Source organism: Oncorhynchus kisutch, linkage group LG18 (genome assembly GCF_002021735.2).
Source record: "Oncorhynchus kisutch isolate 150728-3 linkage group LG18, Okis_V2, whole genome shotgun sequence".
In the NCBI taxonomy this organism is placed as follows: Eukaryota; Metazoa; Chordata; class Actinopteri; order Salmoniformes; family Salmonidae; genus Oncorhynchus; species Oncorhynchus kisutch.
In genome coordinates this window covers 28195821-28215857 of record NC_034191.2, presented here as the reverse complement: position 1 = coordinate 28215857, position 20037 = coordinate 28195821, and the positions used below count along the sequence as shown (strand labels likewise).

General features: G+C 48.5%; 1 protein-coding gene across 2 annotated transcripts in view; it reads left to right on the top strand.

Annotated features, from left to right (window-relative positions):
- The window catches only part of pitpnm3 (PITPNM family member 3), a 137237-nt gene that overhangs the window by 75212 nt on the left and 41988 nt on the right, over positions 1 to 20037 (top strand). For both annotated transcript variants that reach the window (XM_031796225.1, XM_031796224.1), the window contains 4 exons: positions 9757 to 9946; positions 12300 to 12434; positions 13509 to 13702; positions 18974 to 19131. In XM_031796225.1, coding sequence (XP_031652085.1) covers positions 9757 to 9946; positions 12300 to 12434; positions 13509 to 13702; positions 18974 to 19131 — 677 coding nt within the window. The remainder of the gene's footprint in view (positions 1 to 9756; positions 9947 to 12299; positions 12435 to 13508; positions 13703 to 18973; positions 19132 to 20037) is intronic.

Genomic DNA, 20037 nt, shown 5'->3' with positions numbered 1-20037 from the left:
TGTTTCTCCTCTGCTCTCCTTCTGTCTCTCCTTCTGTTTCTTCTTCTGTCTCTCCTTCTGCCTCTCCCTCTGTCTCTCCTTCTGTCTCTGTCTCTCCTTCTGTCTCTCCTTCTGTCTCTCCTTCTGTCTCTGTCTCTCCTTCTGTTTCTCCTTCTGTCTCTGCCTCTCCTTCTGTCTCTCCTTCTGTCTCTGCCTCTCCCTCTGTCTCTGCCACTCCTTCTGTCTCTCCTTCTGTCTCTGCCTCTCCTTCTGTTTCTCCTTCTGTCTCTGCCTCTCCTTCTGTCTCTGCCACTCCTTCTGTCTCTCCTTCTGTCTCTGCCTCTCCTTCTGTTTCTCCTTCTGTCTCTGTCTCTCCTGTCTCTGCCTCTCCTTCTGTCTCTGCCTCTCCTTCTGTCTCTGCCTCTCCTTCTGTCTCTGCCTCTCCCTCTGTCTCTGCCTCTCCCTCTGTCTCTCCTTCTGTCTCTCCTTCTGTCTCTGCCTCTCCTTCTGTCTCTGCCTCTCCTTCTGTCTCTGCCTCTCCTTCTGTCTCTGCCACTCCTTCTGTCTCTGCCTCTCCTTCTGTCTCTGCCACTCCTTCTGTCTCTCCTTCTGTCTCTGCCTCTCCTTCTATCTCTGCCTCTCCTTCTGCCTCTCCTTCTGTCTCTGCCACTCCTTCTGTCTCTCCTTCTGTCTCTGCCTCTCCTTCTGTCTCTCCTTCTGTTTCTTCTTCTGTCTCTCCTTCTGCCTCTCCCTCTGTCTCTCCTTCTGTCTCTCCTTCTGTCTCTGCCTCTCCTTCTGCCTCTCCTTCTGTTTCTCCTTCTGCCTCTCCTTCTGTTTCTCCTTCTGCCTCTCCTTCTGTCTCTCCTTCTGTTTCTTCTTCTGTCTCTCCTTCTGCCTCTCCCTCTGTCTCTCCTTCTGTCTCTGTCTCTCCTTCTGTCTCTCCTTCTGTCTCTCCTTCTGTCTCTGTCTCTCCTTCTGTTTCTCCTTCTGTCTCTGCCTCTCCTTCTGTCTCTCCTTCTGTCTCTGCCTCTCCCTCTGTCTCTGCCACTCCTTCTGTCTCTCCTTCTGTCTCTGCCTCTCCTTCTGTTTCTCCTTCTGTCTCTGCCTCTCCTTCTGTCTCTGCCACTCCTTCTGTCTCTCCTCTGTCTCTGCCTCTCCTTCTGTTTCTCCTTCTGTCTCTGTCTCTCCTTCTGTCTCTGCCTCTCCTTCTGTCTCTGCCTCTCCTTCTGTTTCTCCTTCTGTCTCTGCCTCTCCTTCTGTCTCTGCCTCTCCTTCTGTCTCTGCCTCTCCTTCTGTCTCTGCCTCTCCTTCAGTCTCTGCCTCTCCTTCTGTCTCTGCCTCTCCCTCTGTCTCTGCCTCTCCCTCTGTCTCTCCTTCTGTCTCTGCCTCTCCTTCTGTTTCTCCTTCTGTCTCTGTTTCTCCTTCTGTCTCTGCCTCTCCTTCTGTCTCTGCCTCTCCCTCTGTCTCTGCCTCTCCTTCTGTCTCTGCCTCTCCTTCTGTTTCTCCTTCTGTCTCTGCCTCTCCTTCTGTCTCTGCCTCTCCTTCTGTCTCTGTTTCTCCTTCTGTCTCTGTCTCTCCTTCTGTCTCTGCCTCTACTTCTGTCTCTGCCACTCCTTCCGTCTCTCCTTCTGTCTCTGCCTCTCCTTCTGTTTCTCCTTCTGTCTCTGTCTCTCCTTCTGTCTCTGCCTCTCCCTCTGTCTCTGCCTCTCCTTCTGTCTCTGCCTCTCCTTCTGTCTCTGCCTCTCCTTCTGTCTCTGCCTCTCCCTCTGTCTCTGCCTCTCCTTCTGTCTCTGCCTCTCCTTCTCTTTCTCCTTCTGTCTCTGCCTCTCCTTCTGTCTCTGCCTCTCCCTCTGTCTCTGCCTCTCCTTCTGTCCTGCCTCTCCTTCTGTCTCTGCCTCTCCTTCTGTCTCTGCCTCTCCTTCTGTCTCTCCTTCTGTCTCTGCCTCTCCTTCTGTCTCTGTCTCTCTGTCTCTCCTTCTGTCTCTGTCTCTCCTACTGTATATGTCTCTGCCTCTCCTCTGCCTCTCCTTCTGTATATGTCTCTGTCTCTCCTTCTGTCTCTGTCTCTGTCTCTCCTTCTGTCTCTGTCTCTCCTTCTGTCTCTGTCTCTCCTTCTGTCTCTGCCTCTCCTTCTGTATATGTCTCTGTCTCTCCTTCTGTCTCTGTCTCTCCTTCTGTCTCTGTCTCTCCTTCTGTCTCTGCCTCTCCTTCTGTCTCTGTCTCTCCTTCTGTATATGTCTCTGTCTCTGCCTCTCCTTCTGTCTCTGTCTCTCCCTCTGTCTCTCCTTCTGTATATGTCTCTGTCTCTCCTTCTGTCTCTGTCTCTCCTTCTGTCTCTGTCTCTACTTCTGTGTCTGCCTCTCCTTCTGTCTCTGTCTCTCCTTCTGTCTCTGTCTCTACTTCTGTGTCTGCCTCTCCTTCTGTCTCTGTCTCTCCTTCTGTCTCTGTCTCTACTTCTGTGTCTGCCTCTCCTTCTGTCTCTGTCTCTCCTTCTGTCTCTGTCTCTACTTCTGTGTCTGTCTCTCCTTCTGTCTCTGTCTCTCCTTCTGTTTCTCCTTCTGTCTCTGTCTCTCCTTCTGTTTCTCCTTCTGTCTCTGTCTCTCCTTCTGTCTCTGCCTCTCCTTCTGTTTCTCCTTCTGTCTCTGCCTCTCCCTCTGTCTCTGCCTCTCCTTCTGTCTCTCCTTCTGTCTCTGCCTCTCCTTCTGTTTCTCCTTCTGTCTCTGCCTCTCCCTCTGTCTCTGCCTCTCCTTCTGTCTCTCCCTCTCCTTCTGTATATGTCTCTGTCTCTCCCTCTCCTTCTGTATATGTCTCTGTCTCTCCTTCTGTCTCTGTCTCTCCTTCTGTCTCTGCCTCTCCTTCTGTCTCTGCCTCTCCTTCTGTCTCTGTCTCCTTCTGTCTCTGCCTCTCCTTCTGTATATGTCTCTGTCTCTGCCTCTCCTTCTGTCTCTGCCTCTCCTTCTGTTTCTCCTTCTGTCTCTGCCTCTCCTTCTGTCTCTCCCTCTCCTTCTGTCTCTCCCTCTCCTTCTGTATATGTCTCTGTCTCTCCTTCTGTCTCTGTCTCTCCTTCTGTCTCTGCCTCTCCTTCTGTCTCTGTCTCTCCTTCTGTCTGTGCCTCTCCCTCTGTCTCTCCTTCTGTCTCTCCCTCTGTCTCTGTCTCTCCTTCTGTCTCTGCCTCTCCTTCTGCCTCTCCTTCTGTCTCTGCCTCTCCTTCTGTCTCTCCTTCTGTCTCTGTCTCTCCTTCTGTTTCTCCTTCTGTCTCTGTCTCTCCTTCTGTTTCTCCTTCTGTCTCTGTCTCTCCTTCTGTCTCTGCCTCTCCTTCTGTTTCTCCTTCTGTCTCTGCCTCTCCCTCTGTCTCTGCCTCTCCTTCTGTCTCTCCTTCTGTCTCTGCCTCTCCTTCTGTTTCTCCTTCTGTCTCTGCCTCTCCCTCTGTCTCTGCCTCTCCTTCTGTCTCTCCCTCTCCTTCTGTATATGTCTCTGTCTCTCCCTCTCCTTCTGTATATGTCTCTGTCTCTCCTTCTGTCTCTGTCTCTCCTTCTGTCTCTGCCTCTCCTTCTGTCTCTGCCTCTCCTTCTGTCTCTGTCTCTCCTTCTGTCTCTGCCTCTCCTTCTGTATATGTCTCTGTCTCTGCCTCTCCTTCTGTCTCTGCCTCTCCTTCTGTTTCTCCTTCTGTCTCTGCCTCTCCTTCTGTCTCTCCCTCTCCTTCTGTCTCTCCCTCTCCTTCTGTATATGTCTCTGTCTCTCCTTCTGTCTCTGTCTCTCCTTCTGTCTCTGCCTCTCCTTCTGTCTCTGTCTCTCCTTCTGTCTGTGCCTCTCCCTCTGTCTCTCCTTCTGTCTCTCCCTCTGTCTCTGTCTCTCCTTCTGTCTCTGCCTCTCCTTCTGCCTCTCCTTCTGTCTCTGCCTCTCCTTCTGTCTCTCCTTCTGTCTCTTTCTCTCCTTCTGCCTCTCCTTCTGTCTCTGCCTCTCCTTCTGTCTCTCCTTCTGACTCTGCCTCTCCATCTGTATATGTCTCTGTCTCTCCTTCTGTCTCTGTCTCTCCTTCTGTCTCTCCTTCTGTCTCTGCCTCTCCTTCTGTATATGTCTCTGTCTCTGCCTCTCCTTCTGTATGTCTCTGTCTCTGCCTCTCCTTCTGTCTCTCCTTCTGTCTCTGCCTCTCCTTCTGTATATGTCTCTGTCTCTCCTTCTGTCTCTCCTTCTGTCTCTGCCTCTCCTTCTGTATATGTCTCTGTCTCTCCCTCTGTCTCTCCTTCTGTCTCTGCCTCTCCCTCTGTCTCTCCTTCTGTCTCTGCCTCTCCTTCTGTATATGTCTCTGTCTCTTCGGCTGTCTCTCTGTCTGTCTCTGCCTCTCCCTCTGTCTCTCCCTCTGTCTCTCCTTCTGTCTCTCCCTCTGTCTCTGTCTCTCCTTCTGTCTCTGCCTCTCCTCTGTACATGTCTCTGTCTCTCCCTCTCCTCTGTACATGTCTCTGTCTCTCCCTCTCCTCTGTACATGTCTCTGTCTCTGCCTCTCCTCTGTACATGTCTCTGTCTCTCCCTCTCCTCTGTACATGTCTCTGTCTCTGCCTCTCCTCTGTACATGTCTCTGTCTCTCCCTCTCCTCTGTACATGTCTCTGTCTCTTCGGCTGTCTCTCTGTCTGTCTCTGCCTCTCCCTCTGTCTCTCCTTCTGTCTCTCCCTCTGTCTCTGTCTCTCCTTCTGTCTCTGCCTCTCCTTCTGCCTCTCCTTCTGTCTCTCCTTCTGTCTCTTTCTCTCCTTCTGTCTCTGCCTCTCCTTCTGTCTCTGCCTCTCCTTCTGTCTCTGCCTCTCCTTCTGTATATGTCTCTGTCTGTGCCTCTCCTTCTGTCTCTCCTTCTGTCTCTGCCTCTCCTTCTGTCTCTGCCTCTCCTTCTGTCTCTCCTTCTGTCTCTGCCTCTCCTTCTGTATATGTCTCTGTCTCTCCCTCTGTCTCTCCTTCTGTCTCTTTCTCTCCTTCTGCCTCTCCTTCTGTCTCTGCCTCTCCTTCTGTCTCTCCTTCTGTCTCTGCCTCTCCTTCTGTATATGTCTCTGCCTCTCCCTGTCTCTGTCTCTCCCTGTCTCTGTCTCTCCCTCGGACTCTGTCTCTCCCTCGCTTTGTAAACTGTGTACCCAGGCCATTAAGACAAGGGGAGGGCAATTAAGCAGAAATTCCACAAACCCTCTCTGAAGAGAGCCTTTTTCAGTCTTTGCTGCTCTGTGACATTAGATGAAGTGGGAGAGAATGTGAGAAAGTGTAACCTTCTCTCAAGGTTAGGCTGCTGTGTGCTGTATTAGCTTTGAGGAGAGATGCTAGCTTGCTGATGCTAGCTTAGGGGCTTATCTGTTTAATCAGCCTTATCTCCTCTCTCTTGCCATGCCGCTCCTAATGGATGGATCCTGTTAATGGCAGCTAGCTAGGCATCTCTTCATCAGCACATTAATATGTAAACCTGTAGAATCAGAAATGGATGTGAGAAAGGATGATAAACATTGTGTCCAAAATGGCACCCTATTCCCAATGTAGTGCACTGCTTGGGCCCATAGGACTCTGGTCAAACGTAGTGCTGTATATAGGGAATACGGTGCCATTTGGGACTAAACCCAAAACCCTGATTCTAACAGTTTTTTGTTTTTAAACGACAGTCATCAATGCATTGATAAGAGCTTTGTGAATGGCCTTGATATAATTCTCTCAGTTGTATTATTGAAGAGGTTCGTTCATGTACTGTAGGAATAGGCTGACAGGCTCACTGTAGGTTGAACTTAACTGTAAGCCTGCTTTTGTTAGAAGTGTTACACACAGGCAGAGAGCGAGTAGCCAAGGGTCTCTTAAAGTGTGTGCTGCTTTAAAAAAAATGTAATGTAATCCATTTTTGTACCCCTTTTTCGTGATATCCAATTGGTAGTTACAGTCTTGTCCCATCGCTGCAACTCCCATACGGACTCGGGAGAGGCGAAGGTCGAGAGCCATGTATCCTCCGAAACACGACCCTGCCAAGCCGAACTGCTTCTTTACACACTGCTCACTTAACCCTGAAGCCAGCTGCACCAATGTGTCTGAGGAAACACCGTACAATTGATGACCAAAGTCAGCGTGCATTGCGCCCGGCTCGCCACAGGAGTCGCTAGAGCGCGATGGGACAAGGCCATCCTGGCCGACCAAGCCCTCCCCTAACCCGGGCGACGCTAGACCAATTGTGCACCGCCACATGGGTCTCCTGGACGCGATCGGCGGCGAAAGAGCCTGGGAAAGAATCCGGGTCTGTAGTGATGCCTCAAGCACCGTGATACAGAGCCTTTTACCACTGTGCCACTCGGGAGGCCTGTGCTGCTCTGATGGTATACCACAGTATATCCCCAGATTCCTCCCGGCTAGCATGAACACTCTCCTCATGAGAACGTGTGTGTGTGTGTGTCATTATCTCACACAGCAGATATACTCTGTCATAGTGTCTGGAGACTTGAAAGCCACTGTGTTCCTATTAGAATCTGTGTTGTTAATATGGCAGACTGAGAAAGATGAGAAGCAATAGTCTCAGTCTCCTGAGACAGTTATCCACAGTGTTAACAGTGTTTGCTGTATTGATGTTGCTATGTCAACCTCATTAGCATTTCTGCCTCTTCTGAGCGTCTTTAGGGCTGAACATGTTGTCTTAATTGAGAATCTGGAGAATCTAACCTGATTCCTATTACAGTCTTAATTAACGAGCCCTTGGTTGAGCAATAATTTTACACCTGGAAGAACAGGTTGCTGTCTCCCTACTTCTAATTAATTGTACTGAACAAACAGCACCAAGAAATTTGATCCCCAGCCCAACTTTAAATCAACCAACAACAACATACCTGTATAGTGGAATCCAATTACACTGAAAGTCAGTAACAAAGCATTGTCTGGACACTATAAAGGTAAAGAATAGACATCCCACTGCAATACCAACAGCAGGTGTTTGCATAAGTAGTTTACTAATTATCCATCTCTAGAAATAAATAAAGAACAGGCTGATGAGAGAAGCTGGCTGGGTGGCTTTGGGATGTCTTGTTGTGTTGTGTCTAGGTGCCCTTTGACCTTGGTCTTGGCCGTGTATCCACCTGTCCAGGGGTGTTATGGTAATGTGTGTTTGTCCTGTCCAGGGGTGTTAAGGTAATGTTTGTGTCCTGTGCCAGCAGTGTTAAGGTAATGTATGTGTCCCGTGCCAGCAGTGTTAAGGTAATGTATGTGCCCTGTGCCAGCAGTGTTAAGGTAATGTTTGTGTCCTGTGCCAGCAGTGTTAAGGTAATGTTTGTGTCCTGTGCCAGCAGTGTTAAGGTAATGTATGTGTCCTGTGCCAGCAGTGTTAAGGTAATGTATGTGTCCTGTGCCAGCAGTGTTAAGGTAATGTTTGTGTCCTGTGCCAGCAGCAGGGGGCTCTACAGGGCTCTGTTAACATGACAGGAACAGCATGACACAGCACAGCTATAGCTATGACCTTGCCCTCAGTACATTACACAGGCCCTTGACAGTGACTACCAGTGGATAACCCATATAGTACCGCTGTTACAGTCTAAGTACTTACAGTACGCAGCTTTAAAAGCAGACAGTCGACCATTCTGGGGGTCTTGTACCAGCTTCAGATACATTCTAGTGAAACGGAACCTTTCACCTAGCCTAACTGTACCTGTGAAAGAACTGAACAGAAAACTGTTCCTATCACTTTTATACTGTAGGCAAGTCTTATTATAGTGGTGTCACAGTTTCATGCTCCATGTTCCCCACCACAGACACAGGGGATCTGTTCACACACACAGAGAGAGAGAGAGAGAGAGAGAGAGAGAGAGAGAGACTCAATTTGGCATGAGGGTCTACTATACAAATTGATGGAAAGTGGTGTTGGGGGAAAAATATACGATATTATAAAATCCATGTTTTCAAGTGTTAAAATAGGCAAAAAAAACAACACATTTCTTCACACAGGGCTGTGGGGTGAGACAGGGATGCCAATTTGCTAATCTTGGTGTTCTCTGGCAAATGCCAAACGTCCTGCATGGTGTTGGGCTGTAAGCACAACCCCCACCTGTGGACGTCGGGCCCTCATACCACCCTCATGGAGTCTGTTTCTGACCGTTTGAGCAGACACCTGCTGGAGGTCCTTTTGCAGGGCTCTGGCAGTGCTCCTCCTGCTCCTCCTTGCACAAAGGTGGAAAGGTGCCCTCCTACGGCCTCCTCCACGTCTCCTGATGTACTGGCCTGTCTCCTGGTAGCGCCTCCATGCTCTAGACACTACGCTGACAGACACAGCAAACCTTCTTGCCACAGCTCGCATTGTTGTACCATCCTGGATGAGCTGCACTACCTGAGCCACTTGTGTGGGTTGTAGACTCCATCTCATGCTACCCACTAGAGTGACCAAAACATCAGCCAGGAAGCATAGGAACTGAGAAGTGGTCTGTGGTTATCACCTGCAGAACCACTCCTTTATTGGAGGTGTCTTGCTAATTGCCTATAATTTCCACCTGTTGTCTATTCCATTTGCACAACAGCATGTGAAATGTATTGTCAATCAGTGTTGCTTCCTAAGTGGACAGTTTGATTTCACAGAAGTGTGATTGACTTGGAGTTACATTGTGTTGTTTAAGTGTTCCCTTTATTTTTTGAAGCAGTGTATATATATTTATTTTTATTTAACTAGGCAAGTCAGTTAAGAACAAATTCTTATTTTCAATGACGGCCTAGGAACAGTGGGTTAACTGCCTGTTCAGGGGCAGAATGACAGATTTGTACCTTGTCAGCTCAGGGGTTTGAACTTGCAACCTTCCGGTTACTAGTCCAACGCTCTAACCACTGCCGCCCCGAATGTTATATGTTTCCCATGCCAATAAAGCCCTTGAATTGAGAGAGAGAGAGAGAGCAGGGGTACTCCTCCCTTCATAGTAACAGCCAGACATCATAGCTTGAGACATCCACCTGGAAAGCTCAATTCCTCTCCTTGATGTTCTTATCAATGGTAGTATGTCTACAGGGATACTGCTAGGTCTTTGCACCATGTTGACCCCACCCCTCACACCCCATACTGGTCCCTCCAGGCACTGGGTCCATCCCAAATGGCACCCTATTCTCTACAGAGGGCATTACTCGGACGCTGTGGCGTGCAGCACTGTCACTCCCTGTGATTCAAACACACAGAAAAGACACGCATGCATACACATGCACACACACACACACACACACACACACACACACACACACACACACACACACACACACACACACACACACACACACACACACACACACACACACACACACACACACACACACACACACACACACATCAGATAAACAGAGGCTGCTATCAGACAGGCATAGGAGGACAGGTTGTGCCAGCCGGGGAGAGTCTACAAGCCTGCACCTGTAGAGAGAGAGACCATGCCAATAAAGCCCTTAAATCTAATTGAGAGAGAGAGATGATTAGCCACATGCTCATTCATCGTATTTATATGTTCCTGGTTAACAAATCATTTTGTTGGATCTTTCCCAAAATAACCTTGGTTTAACAGAAGCAGCCAATTACAATACTTTTTCCAAATTCCATTTCCCAAGACATTTTTGTGCAGTGGAAACGATTGATGAATGAATGCCTGTTGATAAATGTCAGAGGGATCTCCATTCACCATATAGGTACATTCCATTCTCCTTGTAAGACACGAAACTATGGCAACACAAGTACATTTCCAGGGATAAATAATGTTTTGTTTTTTAAAATTGAATTGATTGTTGTTCAAGGCTCAAAAAATGACTTCTTCCTGTCCCAGTCTGAACCCATACAGCTATGATGAGAGCTGTGTGTCCAGCAGCGTTGACCACCTGCCCCTGGCCGCCCTCCCGCTCCTCGCCATCGCAGCCCCACACTACCAGGACGCCGTGGCAACCCTCATCACCCGCGCCAACCAGGCCTACCACAGCTTCCTCGTGTCCCAGGACGGACAGGGCTTCACCGGACAGGTGGGTCTGTCCTCTAAAGTGTCCCTGGAGACAGGGCTTCACCAGACAGGTGGGTCTGTACTCTAAAGTGTCCCTGGAGACAGGGCTTCACCGGACAGGTGGGTCTGTCCTCTAAAGTGTCCCTGGAGACAGGGCTTCACCAGACAGGTGGGTCTGTCCTCTAAAGTGTCCCTGGAGACAGGGCTTCACCAGACAGGTGGGTCTGTACTCTAAAGTGTCCCTGGAGACAGGGCTTCACCAGACAGGTGGGTCTGTCCTCTAAAGTGTCCCTGGAGACAGGGCTTCACCAGACAGGTGGGTCTGTCCTCTAAAGTGTCCCTGGAGACAGGGCTTCACCGGACAGGTGGGTCTGTCCTCTAAAGTGTCCCAGGAGACAGGGCTTCACCGGACAGGTGGGTCTGTCCTCTAAAGTGTCCCTGGAGACAGGGCTTCACTGGACAGATGGGTCTGTACTCTAAAGTGTCCCTGGAGACAGGGCTTCACCGGACAGGTGGGTCTGTCCTCTAAAGTGTCCCTGGAGACAGGGCTTCACCAGACAGGTGGGTCTGTCCTCTAAAGTGTCCCAGGAGACAGGGCTTCACCGGACAGGTGGGTCTGTCCTCTAAAGTGTCCCTGGAGACAGGGCTTCACCGGACAGGTGGGTCTGTCCTCTAAAGTGTCCCTGGAGACAGGGCTTCACCGGACAGGTGGGTCTGTCCTCTAAAGTGTCCCTGGAGACAGGGCTTCACCGGACAGGTGGGTCTGTCCTCTAAAGTGTCCCTGGAGACAGGGCTTCACCGGACAGGTGGGTCTGTCCTCTAAAGTGTCCCTGGAGACAGGGCTTCACCGGACAGGTGGGTCTGTCCTCTAAAGTGTCCCTGGAGACAGGGCTTCACCAGACAGGTGGGTCTGTCCTCTAAAGTGTCCCTGGAGACAGGGCTTCACTGGCCAGATAGATCTGTCCTCTTAAGGTGTCCCCCCCAGACAGGGCTTTACTGGCCATGTTGGTCCATCCCTCTAAAGTGTCCCCCCATATAGGACTTCACTGGCCAGCTGGGTCCGTCCTCTGAAGTGTCCCCCCCATATAGGACTTCACTGGCCAGGTGGGTCCGTCCTCTGAAGTGTCCCCCCCCCCCCCCATAAAGGCCTTCATTGGCCAGGTGGCTCCGTCCTCTAAAGTGTCCCCCCCCCCCCCCCCATAAAGGCATTCAATGGCCAGGTGGGTCCATCCTCCGGAAGTGTCCGCCCATAAAGGGCTTCACTGGTCAGGTGGGTCCGTCCTCTAAAGTGTCCCCCCGGCTCCCACAGGGTCACACTGACTGACTGGAGATGAATCATAGTGTTAGGAACAAGGGAGGAGAAGAGGAGAGAGAGAATGGGAGATCTCATTCCCTCTAATCTCTCAGGCCAAATCCAATAATGTGCTGCAGTCCATTTAATGGAAGCCAATCATTTCCAGAGGAAGTGATGATTGGGATAGAGAGGGCTGGGTAATCCTCTGTGTTCACTGTGGGGACTAATGTCGCCAGAGACCTGCAGCTTTATCATGCCGTCTGCAGACCCCATTAACTCTCACACAACTGTGGGCAATCCCCTCTCTGATAAAGACCTATGTTTTAATTAAGTGCTGTAATTTTCAAGAGCACATTATTGGCAAAACCGTACAAGGTATAAACTCTATTATATTGAACTTCCTCTCCTTGAATAATTATATATATTTTGTACTTTTACCCCTTTTTCGTGATATCCAATTGGTAGTTAGTATTGTCCCATCGCTGCAACTCCCCTACGGACTCGAGAGCCATGCATCCACCGAAACATGACCCTGCCAAGCCACACTGCTTGCTTAACTTGGAACCAGCTGCACCAATGTGTCGGAGGAAACACCGTCCGCCACAAGGAGTCACTAGAGCGTGATGAGACAAGAAAATCACGATGAGACAAACCAAATCATCCCCTAACACGGACAACGCTGGGCCAATTGTGTGCCACCTCATGGGTCTCCCGGTTACGGCCGGCTGTGACCGGATCGAACCCAGGTCTGTAGTGACGCCTCAAGTACTGTGATGCAGTGCCTTAGACCGCTGCGCCACTCGGGAGGCCCCTCCTTTCATAACTTTGACAAGATTTGTGGTCATAATGCAATTCCAAGTCAGGAAGCCAAGTACAATGGTGTCACGTCAAACCAATTAAGGAGAAATGTGTTGTTCCCTCAGACCGAGTCAGTCCTAATGAAGTGTGTTATTGACATTCAGATTCGACTATGGATCTGAACAGGCACGGGGCCCAAATCTGCCTGCTGGGGAGGCATGGAGCGAGGGTCTCTAAAACGGTGTGTGTGTCTGTGCGTGCGTGCTTGTGTGTTCCTGTCCAGGTGTGTGTGATGGGCGACTGTGTGGGAGGTGTGCTGTGCTTCGACGCCCTGTGTTTCAGCAGCAGCAGTAGTAGCAGTCAGAGGCAGCACAGCAGCCCCAGCAGCAGCAGGAACAACAGCACTGAGAGCCTCAAGGTAGTGGCATGACACATTACAACTCAATCAACATATACTCTAACATGTTCTGTAAAACTGCACTTTTAGATTCCCCTAGACCCTTTTAAATTGAGGCATTACAATTTCAGTTTGTGCTTTCTGTGCTATTCAACTATCTCCCCATGGCCTGTAGCTAGAATTGTGTAAGATCTTCTCTGTTCAGACAGCTTTCCTCTCAGACAGTCTCTCCTTCCCCATGCTATCCTAGCCAAGACCTTGAAAATCCTCTCTCTCCGTCCTGAGCTGGCCTGTCTTTTCCTGTTTGTTTACACCCAGTTAGTACTGCATGATCCCCTGGGCTGCTCTCACTGTCCGAACCTCTCCACTCTCTCTCTCCACTCTCTCTCTCTCTCTCTCTCTCTCTTTCCTTCTCTCTCTCTCTCTCTCTCTCTCTCTCTCTCTCTCTCTCTCTCTCTCTCTCTCTCTCTCTCTCTCTCTCTCTCTCTCTCTCTCTCTCTCTCTCTCTCTCTCTCTCTCTCTCTCTCTATTCTCTCTCTCTCTCTCTAATATTCTTTTGTGTATTTCAATTACTTTGAGAGACATTTAAAATAAAGTAATTGAATATTAAAATGTATTTGGAAATACACATGGAAAGTGTTGGTATGTATTTGAAAATACTCAAATACACAAAACAAAGTGTATTTTCAAATGCAAATATTTAAATACTCCATGCATTTAAACCTGGGTCTGTTTGGTCCTAGGGGTATTTTAAATAATGTATTTGGAAACAAGTACTGTATTTTGACATAATGTAGTTTGAAATTGTAGGCTATTTATAGAAAATTATTTTAAAATACTTTAAAATACTTCAAATAGAAGTTGTTGATTTGGCCACATTATTTGAAAAATACTCATACACAGAAATATTTCAAGTACAAATACTCAAACGCACATGTATTTATACCCAGGTCTGGTAGCTAGCCAGCTCCCACATTCTCCTATGTGCTGAGAAAGAGGGATTAGCAATGAGCTGCTCATTTGTGTTCAGTTATGGTATTTGAGTGTGAGTGAACGGTGAAGGCTTGTGTCCCACGCTCTCTTCCACCCACGCAGGATAACCCTGATGACAGCCCCTGTCACAGCCCCAGCCTTGGCCTCAGCTCCAGTAAGAGGCTGAGTAAGAGTAACATTGATATCTCGGCCCTGCCCAGCGATGGACACAACGAGGCCAGACAGCCCCTCAGCAGGAAACAGAGTGACTCGTATGATGGAGACACATCTACTGGACAACACAGCTTCTTCAGCAGGTACTGTAGACAGAGAACATCACCCTGATGGAAGCTAATCCTTACCAAAACCCTAGATACATGTCCACACCCGGTTCAACCCTAACCCTTAACCATAACCCTAACCCTAACCCTTAACCATAACCTTAACCCTAACCCTTAACCATAACCCTTAACCATAACCATAACCCTAGCTACATGTCCACACCTGGTTCAACCCTAACCCTTAACCATAACCATAACCATAACCCTTAACCATAACCTTAACCCTAACCCTTAATCATAACCCTTAACCATAACCATAACCCTAACCCTAACCCTTAACCATAACCCTAACCCTTAACCCTAACCCTAACCCTTAACCATAACCCTTAACCATAACCCTAACCCTAGCTACATGTCCACACCTGGTTCAACCCTAACCCTTAACCATAACCATAACCCTAACCCTTAACCATAACCTTAACCTTAACCCTAACCCTTAACCATAACCTTAAACCTAACCCTTAACCATAACCCTAACCCTAACCCTAGCTACATGTCCACATCCAGTTCAACCCTAACCCTTAACCATAACCATAACCCTAACCCTTAACCATAACCCTTAACCATAACCTTAACCCTAACCCTAACCCTTAACCATAACCATAACCATAACCCTAACCCTTAACCATAACCCTAACCCTTAACCATAAACTTAACCCTAACCCTTAACCATAACCCTAACCCTAACCCTAGCTACATGTCCACACCCGGTTCAACCCTAACCCTTAACCATAACCATAACCCTTAACCATAACCTTAACCCTAACCCTTAACCATAACCCTAACCCTAGCTACATGTCCACATCCAGTTCAACCCTAACCCTTAACCATAAACCTAACCCTTAAACATAACCCTAACCCTAGCTACATGTCCACATCCAGTTCAACCCTAACCCTTAACCATAACCCTAACCCTTAACCATAACCCTAACCCTAGCTACATGTCCACATCCAGTTCAACCCGAACCCTTAACCATAACCCTAACCAATAACCCTAACTCTTAACCATAACCCTAACCCTTAACCATAACCATAACCCTAACCCTTAACCATAACCCTTAACCATAACCCTTAACCCTTAACCATAACCATAACCCTTAACCATAACCCTAACCCTTAACCATAACCTTAACCCTTAACCATAACCCTTAATCCTAACCCTTAACCATAACCATAACCCTTCATCCTAGCCCTTAACCATAATCCTAACCCTTAACCATAACCCTAACCCTTAATCCTAACCCTTAACCATAACCATAACCCTAACCCTTAACCATAACCCTTAACCATAACCCTAACCCTTAACCATAACCCTAACCCATAACCTTAACCCTTAACCATAACCCTTAATCCTAACCCTTAACCATAACCATAACCCTTCATCCTAGCCCTTAACCATAATCCTAACCCTTAACCATAACCCTAACCCTTAATCCTAACCCTTAACCATAACCATAACCCTTAACCCTAAACCATAACCCTTAACCATAACCCTAACCCTTAACCATAACCCTAACCCTTAACCATAACCCTAACCCTTAACCCTAACCCTTGCTTCATGTCCACACCCGGCTCGACCCTAACTCTAATTTAAATTTCTATTGTCCTCCAAAAGTGTGGACAATACCTCCAAGACTGCAATTCATGCACCGTGGTTGGATTATGAGGAGGTCGTAACAGTACATTTCCCTTTGCTCATCTCAGTGATAGACACAGTGGGGATTATTCTGCCTTTTCTCTCTCTTGGCAAGGACTCTGTTGACATTCCGATTCAATGAAGATAAAGGTTAAATACTGTTGATACTCAGATTTAGGGAAAATCCCATAATAGTATACTCACACCATCACATTCTTGGCATATTCCACTGTCATTAGAGTCATATCTGAATACATGTTTTGTTATCATGCAGTTCCATACCCAATGTTTATTCCAGACATTTCTAGTGACATTTTTAATGATGTGTGTATGAGTGTCCATCTATCTATGTCCTCAGTGGTGTGATGGGATAACCCAGAAGTACTGTAGCTATCTGGCCCTCAGCCAGGTTGTCAAGGGATGTTCTATTTATGTGTGTCACTCTGTCATCAATATGTCCCTTTCTACCTGCCTTTCTGCCTGTCTACCTGCCTGCCTTTCTGCCTTCCTTTCTGCCTGTCTACCTGCCTGTCTGCCTGCCTGCCTTTCTGCCTGTCTACCTGCCTGTCTGTCTGCCTGCCTGCCTGTCTACCTGCCTGTCTGCCTGCCGCTTGTCTGCTTTTCTGCCTGTCTACTTGTCTGCTTTTCAGCCTGCCTATCTGACTGTTTCTCTGCCATCCTGCTTGCCTTTCTGCCTGCCAGTCTGCTTGTCTGCCTGCCTGCCCTTCTGTCTATCTATATGCCTGCCGGCCTCCCTGTCTACCTGCCGGCCTGCTCTGGGCCATAAATAGCCTATTTGTGGCAGTGCCAGTGTGCATAGGAGACTGACTACTGCAGGTGAATGTCGCTGTGGATGGGGAGCTCCCAGCTCTCTAACATGCTACCAATTAACCAGCACCAAGCAACCAGTGTTCCCATTCCAAATCACATGCTCCAGTGAGGCCCACGTCAGCGTAGTTACAGTCATAGAAATAGCATTTTATTTGTATGGCTACAGTAGCCAGATCCCTGGCAACCTAAGCTGCATCCTAAATGGCACCCTATTCCCTATTTAGTGCATTTATTTTGGGCCTCAGGTCAAAAGTAATGCACTATATAGGGACCATTGGCCATTACCATTGGCGCCCTACTCTCTCAGGGATTTGACTTGTTCACACTGATTCTGCAGTGTGTCCATGGTGACGCACCTCTCATCATATTCTCCCCCTGCTAGTTATTCTCTTCATTAAAACCCCAGTCAGCTCAGCAGTGTGGAGGATGGAGGAGGAGGATGATGAAATTTTGCCCGGCCCTTTCCATAGGGCATCACCGCCCGGTCACATGGAGGCCTCTGCTCCGAGAGGGCTCTGCTATTATTAGAGCTGTGGCATCCCAGGCATCAGCCCACTCCTCAGGGGCCTCTGGGAAGCCTGCATATCTCCGGGTCACCTGCCTGTCAGGAGCCTCTTTTTCCACCTCAAACAGGGGATTTCCCAGTAGGCCCTCTGCTAACAACGAAAGCCTTTTCTCCTTCCTCTGTTGAAGTCGTGATCGGTCAGAGAGTTTCTCTCTTTCCTTCTCTCTCTCTCTCTTTCCTTCTCTCTCTCTCCTCTCTCTCTCTCTCTTTCCTTCTCTCTCTCTCTCTCTCTCTCTCTCTCTCTCTCTCTCTCTCTCTCTCTCTCCTCTCTCTCTCTCTCTCTCTCTCTCTCTCTCTCTCTCTCTCTCTCTCTCTCTCTCTGTGTTGTCTCTCTCTCTGTCTCTCTCTCTCTCTGTCTCTCTATCTCTCTCTCTCTCTCTCTCTCTGTGTCTCTCTCTCTGTCTCTCTCTCTCTGTCTCTCTCTCTCTCTCCCTCATCAAAAACAACAGACTGACTTTGGTGATTGACTTTGGAAGGAACACTACCATGCACACACCATCACTGATAAAAGGTGAGCCTATCGAAATAGTGGAGGAGTACAAATACGGTGGTCTAGTCACAACCAGCTGTCCTGGGATCAGTGTACTGACACTATTTTTTGAAAGGCCAACAGAGAAAGTATTTCCGACAGAAACGGCACTTTTTTAATGTTGATCTAACCATCACGGTTCTCTTTTATAAATCATTCATTGAGAGAATTCTGTCCTACTGCTTGACCTGCTGGTTTTGGAATATCAAGGTTGCACAGAAAAATAGGTTGGGCAAGATGGTCATGGGGCTGCAACAGCAAGAACTGTCATCTCTCTACCTGGGCAGAGCACTCCAGAAGGCCAATAAAAGGGCTTGACTCCTCTCACCCACTCCACTCCGATTTCCAACTCCTTCCCTCTAGCCTCAGGTACAGACGACCTAAGGTGAAAAGAAATAGGGCCAAGTACTCTTTTATTCAGAATGCAATTCTGCAGCTTAAAAAAATGTTGGACTAATTGCACTTTAGCACTTGCAGAATGAATCTATACTTACCCTGCCTACTGCCTTGTAAATATCCTTTGCTATTTATTACATCTTTTATGACTGCTGCAAAATGAATTGACTCTGAGGACAAAGTTTTCTGAATCTGAATCTCTCTATGTCTCTTTCCTTCACTCTCTCATTCCAACTATCTCTCTCTTTGCCAATGAGACAACAGCTTATGGCGTTCAGACCCCAGCAGAAAGAGGTGGATTAATGGAGGGCAGGAAAGGAGGTCAGAAATTAGAGCAAGTGAGAGAGGCAGGCAGTAGGAAGACGAAAGACAAAGAGAGCAACCGGCAATTGATTTTCCCTCTTGGGCTGGCCACAGACCATAATCCTTCACTCTTAGTTTTGGTTGGACTGGAGGGTCTTCAGGGTGTGTAGATTTATAGCCAGGCAGTGGGTTTAAGGCTAGATTGGCTGTTCAAACATCCGCAAGCCCCATCTGTCTCTCTGCTCTGCCAAAGAGAGAGAGGAGAGCTTTTCAGACTGAGTCAGAATGGTCAACCAACCTGTTATTTCCCCTGCCCATTCAGGACACACACAGTGGACTGAGTTGTCAAAATCCATTATACTGAGTGACTGAGATGCAGGCTTGTATTTAAATTTGAGTCAGCCTCCCTCGTCTCACTCTTTTGCAACATTCGAAGATTTGGTTTATAATTTTCTCTCTGCCTCTCTTTTCTCTTTCACCTCCCTCTCTCCTTCCATCCATCCCACTGCACCCCTTCTCTCTCCTTCCATCCCTCCCACTGCACCTCCCTCTCTCCTTCCACCCCTCCCTTTGTACCTCCCTCTCTCCTTCCAACCCTCCCTCTGCGACTCCCTCTTTCCTTCCACCCCTCCCTCTGCACCTCCCTCTCTCCTTCCATCCCTCCCTCTGCGACTCCCTCTTTCCTTCCACCCCTCCCTCTGCACCTGCCTCTCTCCTTCCACCCCTCCCTCTGCACCTCCCTCTCTCCTTCCATCCCTCCCTCTGCGACTCCCTCTTTCCTTCCACCCCTCCCTCTGCACCTCCCTCTCTCCTTCCATCCCTCCCTCTGCACCTGCCTCTCTCCTTCCACCCCTCCCTCTGTGACCCTCTCTTTCCTTCCACCCCTCCCTCTGCACCTCCCTCTCTCCTTCCAACCCTCCCTCTGTGACTCCCTCTCTCCTTCCACCCCTCCCTCTGTGACTCCCTCTCTCCTTCCTCTTCTCCCAGTCTGATGCAGGAGGGGGTGGACCTGCGCCCTGGCAGCAGCAGTAGTCTGATTTTGAACCCAGGGAGGTTTGACTTTGAGGTCTCTGAATGTTTCCTGCTGGGCTGTCCACTGGGTCTGGTGCTGGCCATGAGACGCACGGTACTGCCTGCTGTCCAAGGTAGGTATTGTTGGAGAAACACACACACTTCTCACACTCCTCTGTGTCTAGGCAGTCCCTGATGCAACACCTTCCCCACAATGTTTAGCTACCTCTCTGATGGACCAGATCGATCTTCATACTTATTTTGCTTGAAAAGACCACTAGTTCATAATTCTACTACATACAGCAGATGCAGCTTTTTAGAGCCTTTCTAGACTACAAATATACGTATTTTTTATTTTTTTATTTAACCCTTATTTAACTAGGCAAGTCAGTTGAGAACAAATTCTTATATACAATGACGGCCTCCCCAATGACGGCCTACCCAATGACGGCCTACCCAATGACGGCCTACCCAATGACGGCCTACCCAATGACGGCCTACCCAATGACGGCCTACCCAATGACGGCCTACCCAATGACGGCCTACCCAATGACGGCCTACCAGAAGGCAAAAGGACTAACAATGTCAAATAATACAATTAAAATAAAGGACAGAACACACATCACGACAAGGGAGACAACACAACACTACATAAAGAGAGACCTAAGACAACAGCATGGCAGCAACACCACATGACAACAGCATAGTAGCAATACAACGTGACAACTGCATGGCAGCAACACCACATGACAACAGCATAGTAGCAATACAACATGACAACAGCATGGCAGCAACACCACATGACAACAGCATAGTAGCAATACAACATGACAACAGCATGGCAGCAACACCACATGACAACAGCATAGTAGCAATACAACATGACAACAGCATGGCAGCAACACCACATGACAACAGCATAGTAGCAATACAACATGACAACAACATGGCAGCAGAACAACGTGGTAGCAGCACAAAACATGGTACAAACATTATTGGGCACAGACAACAGCAGAAAGGGCAAGAAGGTAGAGTCAACC